General features: G+C 34.5%; 1 protein-coding gene across 4 annotated transcripts in view; it reads left to right on the top strand.

The window, feature by feature from the left end:
* The first annotated feature begins 418 nt into the window (after positions 1 to 418).
* The window catches only part of LOC130054662 (neuronal acetylcholine receptor subunit alpha-7-like), a 34,684-nt gene continuing 16,806 nt past the window's right edge, over positions 419 to 18,296 (top strand). For 2 of the 4 annotated variants that reach the window (XM_056165098.1, XM_056165097.1), the window contains exon 1: positions 419 to 550. In XM_056165098.1, the coding sequence (XP_056021073.1) occupies positions 493 to 550 (58 nt within the window). In that variant the 5' untranslated portion in view covers positions 419 to 492. Of the gene's footprint in view, positions 551 to 17,514; positions 17,659 to 18,296 lie in introns of those variants that run through there. The other 2 variants (XM_056165099.1, XM_056165100.1) reach the window with 2 other exon arrangements.

Below are 18,296 nucleotides of genomic sequence, written 5' to 3'. Positions count from 1 at the left end.
ATACTTTATTCCTATGAACTGTATGGTTCTTGGTCAATATACAATACAAATCCTTAACTACCGCTTTACACACACCGGGTTCTACAAATGGTCCTCAAACCGTGTGTATATAATGTACACAATTAGTGCTTATGTCACTGAAATTGGCGAAAAATATCAAGTGCATATTGTTTCATTTTAAATAACTAATGCCAGCAATTCGAATTCATCCCTAAGGGAAACGAAAACTTGGATCGGCAATTACTATATAGCGATTCAACAGCCAGCGATGTAAATACAATACACTGTCCATTGCTCGACAATACACTCGTACTTCGAAAATTAATCGTGTCGACTGTAATGACGATTTTCACGAAAACACACGGATCTTTAACGGGATCCCGGAGTTGCTTCAGTGAACCAAGCAATTTCTATCAGTATACGTTAAACAGCGAAGGGAAGTTTACATTTAAAAATCAGTCGCTCTAATTTCAAGTTGTGACTTTTCGCATTATGGATTATATTTTCAATGGGATTTTCTTTTTGTCCGTGTATTTATCTTTCTGTGCAGGTAGGTTTAAAATCATACTAAATTTGTAGTAATTAAGTTATTTTTTTCGGTTTCGTTCAATAAGATTTTCTTCTAAATGTGCAATTCGCAAACAACGACAATCATCATATCATACATTTGTAATTTAAAGTTTATTAAGGTATCTATATTTGTTTGGTTTTATTTTTTCATATCTCGTGTTATTTGGGTATTTAAGCTATCGTGAAAAGTATATGTCAAGTGGTCCAAACTTTCATAGGGAGAATATGCTTTTTAACTATACGTATTTCATCTTACCATGCTCAAACAATTCGATAATTTCGAGCACTTAGGGAGTGACTATTTAAACCATCTCACCAATATAATGGACATGGTCATCTTTCTTTTTCTATTTACTTTGTAATTCCGGTGGGTTTTAAATATCGGAATTGCTCAATCTTTTTGTTTGATTATCTCCTTGTCCTTAAATTTTATTTACCAACCTGAGATGTAGTTAATTCTGACTTTAGCTATTGAATGACATTATAAACTCTGATAACACTAAATAACTCTCAGCAATCATTAGTCATCAATCACAATGAAGATTTCCCAGTGCAGTTCAGTTTATTTCACTCAAACCCAAGAGTTAAGGTTGGAGGGGGGGGGGGGGGGTACCCAAGAGAGATGAAATTGCAATGTTGAAAATAATTATCTTCCGAGTATCTATATATCGACAGGTCAGGCTCGGTGATTTCCTGATTAAACTAATGACTGTATAATGAAGTAATGTTCCCCAAGTACTCAACGTGTTCAAACTTTATGTCAACAAAGTGTACACTTATTTTTATAAACATTTGAAGGTTTAAAAAAAATGCTCTACTTTTAAACAGTGTCGATTTGCAAAGCATGTGTTGAATGTTATCAAGCAATAAAAGTACTACAGCCAGCAGACTCTGAAACCCACGTCCTCTAGATGTACTGAAGCTATCTACCATATATATTGATTATAATCATCCGATCATGTTCTTGTGACATTCGTACACTGTCAAAATGATTCAAAATTTACGTGCCTCTCTCTCTCTCTCCAATAAAATGCGATCAATCCACAGACACCGCGTTCGCACTTCCCAGGTTTTATCAGTTTAACAAAAGCTTTGATATCATCTCCGCCAGGTATTCGACATAGTTCGCGCATCATCGCCTGCAATAAGTGACGCTGTTCCGTGTTACAACCCCTTACAGCTCTATCGCCTACGTACCCCCGTCTCTTGTGACCGAGATTTTTACACAGAAGTACCAAGGCTGAGGGCGGCTTTTAGATATATTTGCTTGCCCCGGTTTTTTCTCACTCCACAACATAATTCAGCGATGAACAATTAATTAATAATGATGCAAATTAACTTGCCCGATTATTTGTTTTTCCTTGATATTCATTTCTGTTGAATGCCTAATTGATTGTGTTCTTTCGGACTTATCCGACATCATAAAGAGTAAGAAACGAATTGAACAGAATAAGAACACCATTTCGATGTAAAACTTATACGGTACCAATTTTGATGCACCAGATGCGCATTTCGACAAATAATGTCTCTTCAGTGATACTCAAGCCGAAAGTTTGGAAATCCGAAATAACAGTAAATTTGTAAGAACTAAAAGGAAAAACAGAGTGCCAGACTGGAGTCAAATTCGTCTAAGGATCAGAGCTATGCATGAAGGAGATAATCCTTAATTTTGAAATGAATTTCTAAATTTTATCACAGCAGTTAAATATATATCCGTATTTTCAAGCTAGTAATGAGATTCGATTGAAGAAAACAAACATGTAGACGGTATATATTCGGTATTTTCCAGGTGTCACATTAAGCCTGGTAGTTTTAAAATGTCTTGAAATTCATGCAACGATATACCCCCCTAATGAAGTCATTGTGGGTAGGCGATCGTTGTTGGTAGCGCGTTCATCCAAGGCTCCGAAACAGTCCTCGATGTGAAATCCCATCCGGGATGTGAAATTCCACACTGATTTACACAATAAAATGATAAGTTTGATTAGTCATTATACGAACATAAAATGCTCTATTCGTGTTTCTTTTTAGAATAGGTAACATCAAATTGGAGGTATTCAGAACTGTGATATAATATGGTAATGAGTGAGAGAAGAAGCTAGGTGATAAAGTCATTATGAACAAATTTAGTAGCCCATATCATGTTCATCTCGAATCAGTTTCACCATATGACATTTCAAGTTCTTTGGAAGGTTATGAAAATACAGATTTTGCTCATTTTTGGCCATAAATTGACGCATAGATTGATTCAGGAAATATAGAGTGCATACTCCGGTCCCTATTTCTCGAACTTACGTCTTTACAACTTTCGTACAGTACATAGGCTAAAGTGTGTACGTGTTATTTAAAGCAAAATATCTTAATTTTAAAATATTTCCCATTTTCATCTGAAACACTCAAATTGCTCACATCTGTGACTATCTTAAATCTTGTATCTTTTATATAAACAAAACTAGTGGTTTATTAAAGTTACTATATATAATGTGATGATCCTATATATACGTGGTTTGTGTCAACACCAAAAGTTTGATATTCATTGGAATATATATGCCTTGGGGTCGAAATCTCTTCTTCAGAAATTCAGCTTCCTTATAGCTATCAGTATACTTTGCCAAATCCCCAAATAAGTCAAATGCTTTTGTTTGTCTGTTTTACATCCCTTGTAGAATTTTTAAACGTATTGAGACGTCACCAGCTGTGCATGAAGTACCACAAAGGTTGATCTGTGCTTAGCTCTCGGGGTAGTGAGGACTCTTTAACGTGCCAACGCTAGCCGTGATGCGGGAACTCCGTTTTTAAGACCCGTGGTACCGAGCGTTTGGAGAAGGAGTAATCACTACCTACATGACCTGTGTTTACATCTAAAGTAGGTTCGACGTGGCCATGGCGAGGCTCTAACTCATACACCCCTGGTTACGAACAGCGAACGCTGTAACCACTGAGCGACCTGGCCAGTTCTCTTAATGCAATATTGATTTTGAAATGTTTCCAGGGATAAAAAATTAATCATTTAATTAATAAATAATGAACAGATTTTATATCTTTCCATATTAAGAATAAAGCACACCTATAATTCTGTTATTATACCACAGTGGTTGGTATTCATGGGCTTGCCAAGTTTCAGTATCATAATTGTCTTGATTTTCCTTGCAAGTTACCATACAACTTTCCAACATCCATTTTGTATGTATTTTTATGTGTTAATGTAATCTGATCCAAAAACTTTAAAATACTTCATTTTTCACTTGGCGTTTGTTCCTAATTGTTTTTCTTAACCATGTTTTTTTAATCCCTTGTAACAATTCAAATTTACCATTCTTAGTCCATCACATGGCATAGTCTTGTGTGACGATATTCCTTTTGAACTTATCGATATTTGACTGACATTAATATATTGTTAGTTCTTTTAATGCGTTACAAGGACTGGGTAGAGGAAATAAATAGATGATTAAGTTATGAAATCGGAAATGATTTTACAAGTGTGGTTTCCAACTAGTGTGGGGTTTCTTTCTTTTTATGTCATATTTTTATTTATTTATTATTTATATGAAAGGCGATATGACAAAATACTAGTAACATCACAGTGAATTCTTAAGATTACTTAAAATTTCATATGAAAACGATAGTCTCTCTTTATGATAATTTTACTACCATCTATTCAATTTGAATCCTTAATGTTAAGCCCAGGCATTTTGTAGAATTCATCAATTTTCCATTATTATTTATAATCTTTTAACAACATTTCCGAACCATTAAGGATTACGTTGGCATGTTGCGACATAACACACTGAAATAAATTTTATTTAAATACCTTGATTTTTTGTCCCCCACCGCAACGCGGAAGGGGACATAGAAATACCGGTGTCCGTCCGTCCGTCCCACTTCATTTTGTAGACGCAACTCCTCAGAAACCGCTCAACAGATTTTGTTCATATTTTGTAGGATTGTTAGTCACAATGTGTAGTTGATCATATTTCGTTGCCATTTTGATTCGACAGTTTTGACAGGAGTTATGGGACTTTATTGAATTTGTACATGCTACACTATAGGAACACTTTGTGGACGCAACTCCTCCGAAACCGCTCACCGGATTTCATTCAAATTTTGTAGGATTGTTAGTCACCATATGTAGTTGATCATATTGCGCCGCCATTTTGATTCGACAAATTTTACAGGAGTTATGGGACTTTTGTGTTTCAACTTTTTTTTGCGGCGGTGGGGGACATGGCTACGTGTAGCAATCTTGTTTTCCATCATTATTTTGATAGATAATATTTCTACGCATGAAAGAATATGTAGGGCGAGATTGGACCTCCTTGTCAACATCCCTATCCAAACCTTAAAAGATTGAACAGGATATCTGCTGAGATACAAAAGAAACAGTATTATTTTGAAATGTTTCAAAAAACCCACTGTCAAATGGATGCGATAAAATAGGCATACATGTATTTAAATATTTCAACGATAAATTTTCATGAGACTGAAAAAATCAAAATTCTTTTTAAAATCGATAATTATTGGCATTTTAAATTTTATGGGTTAGGAAGAATCGTATCACAACAACACATTTAAATCTCTAGCTTCATTTAATTAGGAAAGTGTCAAACCATTACTGCTCCCCGGGGAAGGTTTCCGGTAATTGTTACCCATCAGCGACAGATTTATGTCCAATATCTAGTTTACAAAAAAAAAAAAAATGTTGCAGGCACTAGTATCTATACATCTCCCTTAAATCATGTAATGCTCACTGAAGTTGTCACAAATGAAATAGTTTAGCGATCTGCAAAACAGATAAATTACCCGGGGATACTGTGACAATAATACAACTGCGCTTATTAATAGAGCATAGCTTCCATAGGGTAACTTATTTTGATTACTGTTTTGAATGACAAATCAGTGTGAATAATTACGTAAATGTCTTTGATTAAAATGTGTCATCTAAAATTAAAATTTGCGACTATGCAGAATTAAGATGCCTTATATTACAAAATTAATATTTCACTGGTTTGTTTGTTTACATAAAAAGACTCGAGTCTTTGTTTACAAAACACAGATTTAAGGCTAAAATATTTCTTTTATTCTTGCATTCAGAAGGTCAAACTTTTGGTTGTCTGCATTAAATGAGTTACATTTTCAATGTTTAACATCAAAAATGCAAAATATCTTTTTCAAAAATCGTGAACCAGTCCCTTTAACATGATGTCTGTGAATATAGCACTCGTGCAAGAAGTTGAACATTACCCCGTCTACGACGAAAAGGCCTCGACTACTATAATTATGTCGTCCGTCCGTGAAAGAACTTTATCCTGATCCATGACTTTGTGTCTTTGAATTGGTTTATTCTGTATTCGAATTTTTTTTAAAACGTTTGAAACAATGGAGTAACTTTTATATTCATCAGTTCAAATCTTGAATAAAAATAACTGAAATGGCAAAATGATTACAGTCCATTTAAATAAAAAGCGTTCTTTGTTCCTTCGTCGATGTTTTTGGTTTCTTGGTTCATTCGTTTAAAAAAGATATTCACGTATACAGTTCGTTTTCCAAAAGACCAGTCGTATTGTCGGGTTTTATTACCATGCTGGGACAGTATCGAAAGCTGATCTTGCGATATTTTTTGGAGGGGGATTTAGTCATATAATTAGTCTGCGGTGTATCATCCCCGATTTATTCCATTAAACACACCATTGAATAAATGAGTCTGTGCATGTATATATATTTGAGATGATTGAAAGTCATTTTATAACTCCATCATTTAGATATCAACTTACCTCTATATTAAACTTTTTTTTTCTTGCGAGAGTGTCGTAAAGGGATGGTTGTACATCTTCCATACAATTTGTGTAACCAAGTAAACATTTATTTAATGTATTTTAATCAACGACAAGAAAGAAACGCTACCATCATAGCACTAACCGCATCATTACCTGTGTTGATATGGGGAAATCCCGAAACAACAAGGCGACTTTCGTTCACCTTCATCAGATCTTCAGAAATCAATCGGTTACATAATGAAAGCTGCGGTTGTAGAAAAACACTAGTGAGTAAAAGAGATATCGATCCGAATAAGAACTGGAACAATGTTTAATGACAGAGGAGAGAGAGAATAACTGAAATTTAAGCATTCTGACACAAAGCTGATTTATATCAGTGCAATGACATGATAAACTTATGCGCGGATAATGAACTTGTAAGCCCCCTAAAACTTCTGGATAGATTTTCATAAAATTGATGTAATTATCAGGTGTATCTGATTGATTTGTCATGTCATATGGAGCTCTGTTGTGTATTCAATATAACAATATTTACACAATGGATGAAAGGGTCAGGAATAAATACATTATAGTAAGCATAGGAATATCTCCTTTTTACAATTAAACGAAGATTCCTCGTGTTGTCTAGAACGGTACTCTAACGGGGCACATTCAAAATGTATCATATCTCAATGCAATATTCGTTTTTTAGATTTAAGAATATGTGTATTGTAAATATGAAACAGGAAAGAATTCGAATTTCCATGACTTAATAAATGACCCTGGGAGAGAGTTAAGTCACGAAGGGACACCTGAAAGTGTCTCCTTGAACTTGACATGTTTAAATGACATTGAGTAAGTCAGAACACATCAAATGTCATAAACAATTTTTGTGCCAGCTGCGTCTGTTTAAAAATTCAGTTGATTTCGGAAATTTCCCACAATGATCTTGACATAGTCCAACTTATCTCGATCGTCTAAAGCAATTTATGGTCCCGCTGAGAATTCCATTGTCCACATGACCATGATATCGGATTAACAGGAACCTCCAGGTCATTGGGAACTTTTGTCATGTGGCTGTCCTACAGATAATAACAGTTCCGAAAATAGAGATGGACCACATATACCAGCTTATGGTTTGATTTGATCGTACTTTATTGTATATGATTGATATACAAAAGGATCAGAAGCAAGTTCGTACAACTTAGATAATCTAATAACACACAATTGTCATTGGGGAAAAAACCAATATACAGAGAATACAATCATGGTAAGTGTTCTACAGATAAACAATGCAATATGATCATCAGCTAAATCTTTTAATTTCATGAATATACGTCTGAAAATAAGGGAAACAAGAGGTGTTTGTGAAACACAAATGCCCCCGATAATGGCCAATTCCGAAGATGGCCGCAAGGTCACAAGGGCAAATATCTTGGTACCAGTAGAAAGATCTTGTCAAAAGAAATGCTATGTACAATATGAAAGCTCTAATATTTACCATTTAGAAGTTATGACCAATGTAAAAAAAAAAATTAAAGTAGGTCAAATGTCAAGGTCAAAAGGTTCAATACCAACGGAAAGATCTTGTAACAAGAAATACTCATGTGAAATATCAAAGCTATATCTCTTACTGTTCAAAAGTTATTAGCAAGGTTAAAGTTTTCAAAAAGGAGGTCAAACGTCAAGGTCACGGGGTAAAAAATGTTGGTACCCACGGAAGGATCTTGTCACAAGGAATACTCATGTGAAATATCAAAGCTCTATCACTTACTGTTCAAAAGTTATTAGCAAGGTTAAAGTTTTCAAAAAGTAGGTCAAACTCCAAGGTCAAGGTCACGGGGTCAAAAATTTTGGTACCCACGTAAAGGTCTTGTCACAAGGAATACTCATGTGCAATATCAAAGCTCTATCACTTACTGTTCAAAAGTTAGCAAGGTTAAAGTTTCAGACAGAATTACAAAATGACAGACAGGACAAAAACAATATGCCCCGCCCCCCCCCCCCCCCCCCCCCCCCGCCCCCCCGATCTTCGATCTCGGGGGCATAAAAATACAATTATTTAATTCGGTAGATAAGACATTATCACCCCAAAGTAGAAGATGTGCATCAATAATAACCAAATCATTTAACCTCAGCAATATATCCATTAATTTGTATCTAGCAATTGAATACTTCTTACAAATAAAGAAAAGGTGATATGCGTCTTCACACATGCCACAGGAACATAATGAAGATCAACAATATTACGTCTATAAAGATCAGAATACAGGTGTTTCTCACATTATCACCAGTGTGAGATCGACTTTACCGATGTGAGACAGCCATGTGAGATTTTTCTATATCATATACCTAGTAGTGTATCAGCCCTGATACACCTATCTTGGCTAGGGTGAGACAGCTGCAAGTAGGTAGGGCTGTCTCGCCCTAAGGGCCGAGATATCTCTGTCTCGGCCCGTTGTCAAGGGGCTGTCGCGCCCTCAAATTTCAAATGGCTATTTCTTCTTTAATCTTTTGAAATCTAACATAACTACATGAAAAAATGATGTTAGACACAATTTTTTTCATATATAATACTTTCTTCCACGACAAAATTTAATTTAAGCAGAAAAATTAAATAAAAACGTTTTTGAAAACAGCGCTAAATTGTAGCGAGTATCTAAGCAAAGGGGGGTAACCCAGGTAACAATTGTTTATTTAGAACAATAACACGTTTAACTTCATTTCAAAACAATCAACGTTCTAGGTGACAGAAAACAGTAGGAGGATCATGGAGGGTGATACTGAAGCATTTTCAGAAATCCCCGGTCCTAATGGAGATAAAATGTTAATTTACAGCAATTTTGATGTAGAAAACTGTTTTAAAACGATTTCTGAAATCTAAAATCCCGAGGACTTGGCAATAAAACGAGAAAAGTAGAACCATTATCTTCCAACGTATTTCAACGACTTATAGATGCTAAACAGATGGGAAACGGTAAAAAAAAACTTACTTCAGTATAAGGTAACATTCCTTAAGCAAAGAAATAGCAGCATCAGTAAACATTCCCGTTCATACGATGACGCCACGTAAACAAAGTTCTACAACTCTTACAAATTATATGAAATATTGAAAACGGGCGAGTTTGGTAAATCCGAAAAAATAAATGAAAATCAGCAATGGAATAAAGCTACAAAACCCAGACTTTAGCATGTTTCACAATGTCAATAGTACTGGAAACGTAACCATTAAAGTAAACTCTCTGAAGGAATGAAATAGTCAAATATCGTTGTACAGTATACCATGTATTTATGTTTGGGTCAATGACCCCCCCCCCCCCCCCCCCCCCCAACCCAACCCAATTTAAAAAAAATGTTTATCAACTTGTGTTTTAGGTATATGATATAAACAATATCACACTCTAATGTTGATCTCGGACCTGGGATTGCCCCTCGAGTGATCTCGGCCCTCGCCCTACGGGCTCGGGCCGAGATCAACTCTCGGGGCCAATCCCAGGTCCGAGATCAACATTAGAGTGTGATATTCTATATGTCTCACACTGCTGCGACGTCATTTGATTGTGACGTCATATATTTTCTATGATTTACGTTACACCGTGAAGATTTACATTACACAGTGAAGTAAAAATATTTTGCATTGTTATCTTTAAATTTTAATGTAGTATAGCTTTCTGGTGGACAACTTTGGGTTTTTTAGTTTACACTTACAGTGTAAACCATTTTCGGGTATGCTCTTTCTGCCTATCTAATTAGTTTTTGCATCGAAGTTCAAATGAGGATTTTGATAATCTAAAATTTTCTGAAAGCTGCTAATTTTATGCACTAAACTGTAGTTAAAATGTGAGAAAAATAATCCTTCATTATTTACTCGTGTGGGATAAGGAAATTCCACCTCTGGAACAAGATTCGCTGTCTAGGACTCGGCAAAGCCTCGTCCAAGACTGCGAATCTTGTCCCCTCGGTGGAATTTCCCTATCCCACACTCGTACTAATGAAGGATTCTATTAGTCTCAGTTTGATATGAATTATATCCAACAAACGAGAACCATATAAAGAGTATCCAGAAGGTTTGGGGTTCTTGATATTATTAGAGGGGATTCAATACTAAGAGAATTCCACTTAATTGATACAACGTCTGGTACAAATGATTTTTGTAAACTTCTGCATTTTGGTATTATCTCCATAACAGTTATATGTGGACGTGTTGTTTATTTGACTAGGTATTCTTTGTTTTAGATATTGCGGAACCTCGTTATCATGAATCTTGTACATGGTAACTAATCTAGCATTTGCTCGTCTAGAAGATAAAGGTTCTAAACTAGTTTCTAAATATAGAGAATCAGTAGAGGCTAGTATAGGAAGGCCAGTAATAATTCGTGCTGCACGTAATTGGACCTTTTCTAACAGATCACTGTTATATGAGTTACATCCATCCCAAACAACAGAGGCATATTCTAAAGCTGTACAATTTTTTTTTTTTAAAAAGCGTTTCTACCGAAAGTGAATTTTAATTTTTCTAAGAAGACCTAGTTTTTTGTAAACCGTACTTGTTATTTTATTTATATATTGGGACCAGCCCAAATCGCATGAAACAAACAATCCTAAATGTCTGTGCACTGACACATACTCCAACTGAAAAATAATTTAGGAGGATCAATGTTCTTATTCAATGAAAAAAGTACAGCATTAGTTTTTGAGGGATTAAACTTTAACAACCATTTTTTGCCCATTCATCTAGGACGCTAAGGTCAGGATTCAAAGTAAATTCATTTTCATATAAATTCTTAGATGTATACTAGCGGAAAAAAGAAACTGCATTTTAAAATTTAGTAAAACTTAGTTTCTTTTTTCCTCTAGTATATATTGATTCGAGTTATCATCAGCAAATAAATATACAGAAAGACATCATATTTTCATTAACATCATAACATGCATGTAGATTAAATATAATAGAGGTCCAAGAACAGCGCCTTGGATATCCCTGCATTTAAACGTGCACTTGAAGACAATGGGTCTTTGTACGTAAATATTTGGGTCCGAAAACAAGGATAACTAGTAAACCACTGAAAAACACTGCCTCTGATCCCATAAGTATGTAGTTTAAATAAAAGACTTATAGGTTATAGACTTTGTATGGGAAAATATGACGACCAGTTTTTTGGCGCGTACACGGACCGTCATATTTCCCATATTTCCCATACAAAGTCTATAGCCTTTTTATTATATACTTTCAATTTCATTTAGAAACTAACAATAATTTTATTTTTAGGCTAACAATAACTTTATCGGTTTAACTGAGTAAAAGATGAAAAACACGAAAAATTTGAAAATTAACGGCGTAGAAATATGATTGTGACGTAATGTTTGCGGGCCGGAATGTTTCCGGGCATATATCGTGTGATACATGTCCGCAAACTTTTAAAGAAAAAAGAAGAGATGAAATTGAAAGTATATAATAATAGCTTATATTTCACACACGTATATGATGATTTCGAACCGTCGTTTTAATATATAAAGTAAGAGCTCCGCAAGCTGGGGTGTCCCCTCGCAGTGAGTGTCTTTCAATACCTTGCGTTCACTGTATCATCTGATAATATGTATAACAGTATGGCCGTTGAAGCGGAACAGGAATTGTTCATTGGCGTGTCGTAAGTGATAATCATATTCAGTCAAATACGGTGATATTATCTCACTTTTATTTATATTATGAAACGCTCAACGAACGGTCGCCCGTTCTGATTTCTAGAAAAACATAGACAATACACATCTTATAAATCCTCCATCCTCATTTACACGCAAAACAGTGTGAACGAGGCATAAGTAAGAATGATTTTATGGGAGTTGGTGATTTTATGCCTCGTTCACACGAAGAATTTAATTCGCATTAAACGTAAGTTAATGCGAATTAAATCTGAACCGCGTTCACACGGAGATTTTAATGCGCATTAGTTTACTTCGAATTAAAATTGACGTCGCGATTTAATGCGAATTAAATTTACTTCGCATTAGCTCCGTGTGAACGCTAAGCGAAGCTAATTCGAATTAAATGTAGACGCATGCGTAATGGCCAATTTGGGTCACATGCATCATACCCATGGTCAGCTATATATATTAATGTTAGTTTTGTACAAAAAACTAAGCAAAATGATAATAATCACTAAAAACATGTACAAACAGCATGTCATTAGGTAATGTCAGACGTAAATCTGTGCTCTGCATAGGCATACTGAGTAATACATGTGGAAGGAATTGTTTTTAAATACGACAACAATGTTTTAAAATAGTGATAATATGATTTTCTTTTTTACATTTTTAAAAAACAAATATGCCGCTCATTGCTAATTTGTATACCATATGACGTCATAGTAGACTTATAATACGTATTAGTAATTAAAAATTACGTCACAACAGTAGTCAGCGGAATGGTGAAAAAGACATTCCGAAGTTTTAAAATTGGGCCCATGAAGAAACAATATATTGTCTAGATTGAATGCTGGTTGTCAGAGGAAATAACAAGTAATTTCTTGGGAACATATAAATAAACACGACAAAAAACTCCTTATGTGTAGATCAGTTATGTATGTAAATTGTAAACATGTAGTACACTACATGTAGGCCTATATAGCGTTTTGAACAAAGAATTCTGCATCTACACAATATTCATTAAAATATCTATAAAAATAATTTTCAATAACATAGTCTATTCTATTATTTCGCGCACCCTTTAATAGAGATGCATACGAATTTAATGCGCATTAGTTTACTTCGCATCAAATTTGATGTGAAGTAAAATTTAATGCGCATCCGTGTGAACGAGGCATTAGACTTTAAAAAGAAAGTAGAGTAAATAACTTAGGGAAAAGTAGGTTTATTTTATTGTTTTACATGTAAAAACTGTAAATGTTACAGATGCAAAATTATCACGTCACACTTATAGTAGCAATACTAGACGTGAATATCAAACATATACTTTACGTGATTTAAAGATTTATAAATATTGTAATTTCATTGAGTTTACAATATATAACATTAAACATTATTTTTAGATAATTATATTCTTTAATTGCCATGATAACCATTCAAGAAACATGAAAATCAAGAACAAAATATGTATAATTTCTTTCTACACGTAGCTTTAGCTGAAAAAAGGGGGGTTACTACATGTAATTTTGTAGTCTGTAGTATTTATGTTTCAAGGTCTAGCAACTGAATAAAAATTGCGATTGAAAGTAATTAAAACTTTGTCATCTTGAGTTATTTACTCATCTTTTTTATCTTATGGTTCCTATCATTGATTGGTTTATCTGATTGATAAAGAAAACCTGTTTTTCTGTATTTTACGACATCAAAAACAAATTTTCACTACACTGTGTTCAGTCCCTCTGCTGAGGGCACGAAATTTTAACCCACGTTAAAAAAAGTAATGTTTGCAAGGAAGTTGAAGATGAGCAAGATTCCTAAATTCAAATTTAGGTTGGGTTTTTTAAAGGGATGGTAATGTTTTTTAAACTTTGAATTCTTTTGTTTTGAGGTTGGTTCTTGTTGTAAAAATCAGTCATAGAAAATCTTGACCTTTTCAGTAAGATTTTTCATCGGATTGAACTTTCCTTTAAAATGTAAATTCTTGAGAGCAGAATGATCACTAAATTCAAATATGACGTACATTTTTGTATTGTACCGTTGATTGCGAAGTAGCGAATATGAAAGTCCTATATTTACATTCTTGAAAGAATAGATTCGGGTTAAAATCAATGTGTTTATTCAAAATAAATGTGGTTGTTGAAAACCAATGATTCTTACAAATAAATATTTGTACACAGATGATCTACGAAGGGGTTCTATGCATTCTGAGTACGATCCAACCACGACTTCTCCAGCTGAGAGGTATCAATTGATAGGCGTGGTGTTTATCAAAAAGATGTACATGTACACTTATACATGTAGAGAAATATATTTATTCAGATTATAAATCAATGTATGAGACGGGGTGATGTAAATAGCATATTAACTGACAAGATATACATGTATCCAATTCTAGTAGGATCTGAATTGTACAATTCATATAAGACTAGAAATATGAACTAAATAGACATTTATTGGTTATCACAGTATCGTTGGTTATCACGGTATCGTTGGTTATCACGGTATGGTTATCACAGTATCGTTGGTTATCACAGTATCGTTGGTTATCACAGTATCGTTGGTTATCACGGTATGGTTATCACAGTATCGTTGGTTATCACGGCATCGTTGGTTATCACGGTATCGTTGGTTATCACAGTATCGTTGGTTATCACAGTATCGTTGGTTATCACAGTATCGTTGGTTATCACGATATCGTTGGTTATCACAATATCGTTGGTTATCACAGTATCGTTGGTTATCACAATATCGTTGGTTATCACAGTATCGTTGGTTATCACGGTATCGTTGGTTATCACGGTATCGTTGGTATCACAATATCGTTGGTTATCACAGTATGGTTATCACAGTATCGTTGGTTATCACGGTATCGTTGGTTATCACGGTATGGTTATCACAGTATCGTTGGTTATCACAGTATCGTTGGTTATCACGGTATCGTTGGTTATCACGGTATCGTTGGTTATCACAGTATCGTTGGTTATCACGGTATCGTTGGTTATCACGGTATGGTTATCACAGTATCGTTGGTTATCACAGTATCGTTGGTTATCACGGTATGGTTATCACAGTATCGTTGGTTATCACGGTATCGTTGGTTATCACGGCATCGTTGGTTATCACGGTATCGTTGGTTATCACAGTATCGTTGGTTATCACAGTATCGTTGGTTATCACAGTATCGTTGGTTATCACGATATCGTTGGTTATCACAATATCGTTGGTTATCACAGTATCGTTGGTTATCACAATATCGTTGGTTATCACAGTATCGTTGGTTATCACGGTATCGTTGGTTATCACGGTATCGTTGGTATCACAATATCGTTGGTTATCACAGTATGGTTATCACAGTATCGTTGGTTATCACGGTATCGTTGGTTATCACGGTATGGTTTTCACAGTATCGTTGGTTATCACAGTATCGTTGGTTATCACGGTATCGTTGGTTATCACGGTATCGTTGGTTATCACAGTATCGTTGGTTATCACGGTATCGTTGGTTATCACGGTATGGTTATCACAGTATCGTTGGTTATCACGGTATCGTTGGTTATCACGGTATCGTTGGTTATCACAGTATCGTTGGTTATCACAGTATCGTTGGTTATCACGGTATCGTTGCATTGATTTGTATCTAAGGGTAACCTTTGAATGTACTAGTGCTTATTTTCAATGGGGTCATTATTATAACAAGAAATAACAGCAAAAATATAATAATGTAAATAATAGGATGTAGCCAAGATTTTGGCAAATGCGTATAATCAAGGCACCTTATACAGATATGGCAGGTATAAAAAAAAACCTGAAGTTTGAAAAGTAAACTGACAAAGTATTTTAATAAAAACAATGTATCACGATTGTTAAAATGGCTAGAAATCAAAGGTACATGTATACAAAAGAACTCTCATCACAACATTTCAAATCCTCCATTAGGTGTTTCTGATTACAAATACTTGTAAAATTTGTCTTTAGATGAACAAGGACTTTGTTATGTACACTATTGAAAACATGGTTCAGTCTCATTTGTTTCACTCTTCTGTCAACATTCAACATATTTAAAGTATTAAACACACTGGAATTAACCTTGAAGATAAGTGTAATTTGAATCTGATATTGACTTTTAATTTACGTTTCAGTGATTTGGAAAATCCAGAGTACCATGAACTTCTCGAATAATCTAAAGTGCTGTACATAGGGAAAATTTGCTTTTTTGATCCAAAAATCTTGCTTGTCTGTACAAAAATTTCAGTCTACAGTTGACTTTCGAACAATAGTAGATATACTATTTTCACATGTAAGAGTGATAATATGAATAATATATCATGATTTTAAGACACGACGACCTAATTTTCTGATTGCATGTCAAAACTCATCGTTTTAAAAAAAATATGTGTATTATTTCTACAACAGTATCAGTAACAAAACAGAGAGAAATGTAATTGTGTATGGCGGATTAAATATTAAACATAAATATTTCATTTTTAAACTCGCGGGAACTCTCCGATACAGACGTCATACTTCATAATGAATCATTTAGGACAACTTGTGGTTGTCAGTCCCAGATGGGTGGAGAAATTCAATGTATTCGTCATCAATGTCTCGTGGTAATAATGACGACCTTCACAGGCGCCCTGACGAGTTATTTCTACATCACCTTTTATGATTTAGATATTCAGGTCTACTAGTATATACACTTCAGAAAAGGTCCAGAAAAAAATATCGATTTACATACAGGATACTAAAATAAGGCTTTTTTTTTTTCATTTTTATTTCCTTGAAATCAGGCGGTTATTATACTTCAGCATACAGTAGGTTTACATTTTTGCCTTCGGGGAAACTAAATAAAAGAGTACGTTTCACATCGACGGCATACGTTTTGTTTGCCAAAGATGAAAACATACACATAGTCAGTTTTGATATCAGAATTAAATATTTGTTTCGTGTCTGATATTTGATAGGTCAAAATCTTTGACTATTCTTTCCCTGGTAGTAACCGACTGGAAGACCTACGTCTTTACAGGTACACTAAGATTAAGTCGTCCTCAGAACGGTTCTTACATGTTCATGCTAATACTCGATCGAGAGGGCGTAATTGCACGTTACAAATAGTCTCTGAGTGTGAATTGCGAAAGTTGTTTTCTAACAACAAATTTACAAAGGTTCGATACATTGACATAACAAGTGTATACAAACAGGATTTGGGGGCTTTAAATATGCGGATATCTTAACTGCTAATCATGTTCATCCTTCAATATTTCGAACAAAAAAATTGGTTCTTTAATAATGTGACATACTTTTACGTAGTACACTTTTTCTTGATCTAGCTAAAGAATCAAGTCATGTGTGCCTTAACTAACTTTATTTTCTATTTAAACCACAGAACCTGTCATCAAGATTAAATCTGGCATAAAAAGTCTATGAGAATGTCAATAAATTCTTGACATTTTGAAGAGTTTTACGCCGTAACTTGTTCGATACCGGAGACTACACTTCTGCCGTCGTCGGCTTTAATTAAAACACGTTCTTCCTTGTAATCCAAGCTCTTCTGAGAAAAAGTATACCCCTATCATCTTTGATGCACACAGTTTATATAAAGCTGAATCCATATTACAAACACCGACAAAAGTTCTTCAGGTGTTTACGTTCTGTTGACTCTATAGATTGTCCAGCACATAGCAAATGAATGCAGGTTAAGTTTGGTGGCAAATTAAAGTCCATTCGTTTAGAGCTTTTGTGTTTATTTGTAGATACCTTGTCAAAGCGATTCATTTTATAGTTCGACCAGTAGGTTAATTTGATGGACTTCACCCGAGTTTGTCGGGCATTGTCGATGTCCATGGATAATAATCAAAGCTATGTTAATGTTGAGAACCCCTAAGTGTTACTGACGCAGCGTGTTTGTCTGATCGCCTGGGTATATTTGCATACAAGCTGTTCTTATCTACTGAGATTGCAATATTTCTAACACAGTTTATGAAAGATTGAAATTGACAGTTCCGTTTGATTATGATGATGAGATAAGTTATGTTCTAATATTTAAACATAACCGGAAGTGGACAACGGGATCTGCGTATCTACACAACTTGTCCTCGCCTTCTTAAAAGTACAAGTCTACTGATATAGGGTCAAGATGTATATCTAGATTAATATACTTCTAGTACTGCGTTGTGGAATAATATATATACTTATTGTTTTCATGCTACCTCCATATTCTAGCTGATAACAAATTAAATTATGAGATATTTATATTGAATTATTTTCAGTAAGAAATTAAATTCAGGGATGTTTTATATTGAATTATTTTAGGGGGGGAAATGAAATTATGAG

The sequence above is a fragment of the Ostrea edulis genome, chromosome 5 (assembly GCF_947568905.1).
Source record: "Ostrea edulis chromosome 5, xbOstEdul1.1, whole genome shotgun sequence".
Lineage (NCBI taxonomy): Eukaryota > Metazoa > Mollusca > Bivalvia > Ostreida > Ostreidae > Ostrea > Ostrea edulis.
The sequence above is the reverse complement of the archived record's forward strand: the minus strand, read 5'-3'. Positions and strand labels throughout refer to the sequence as shown.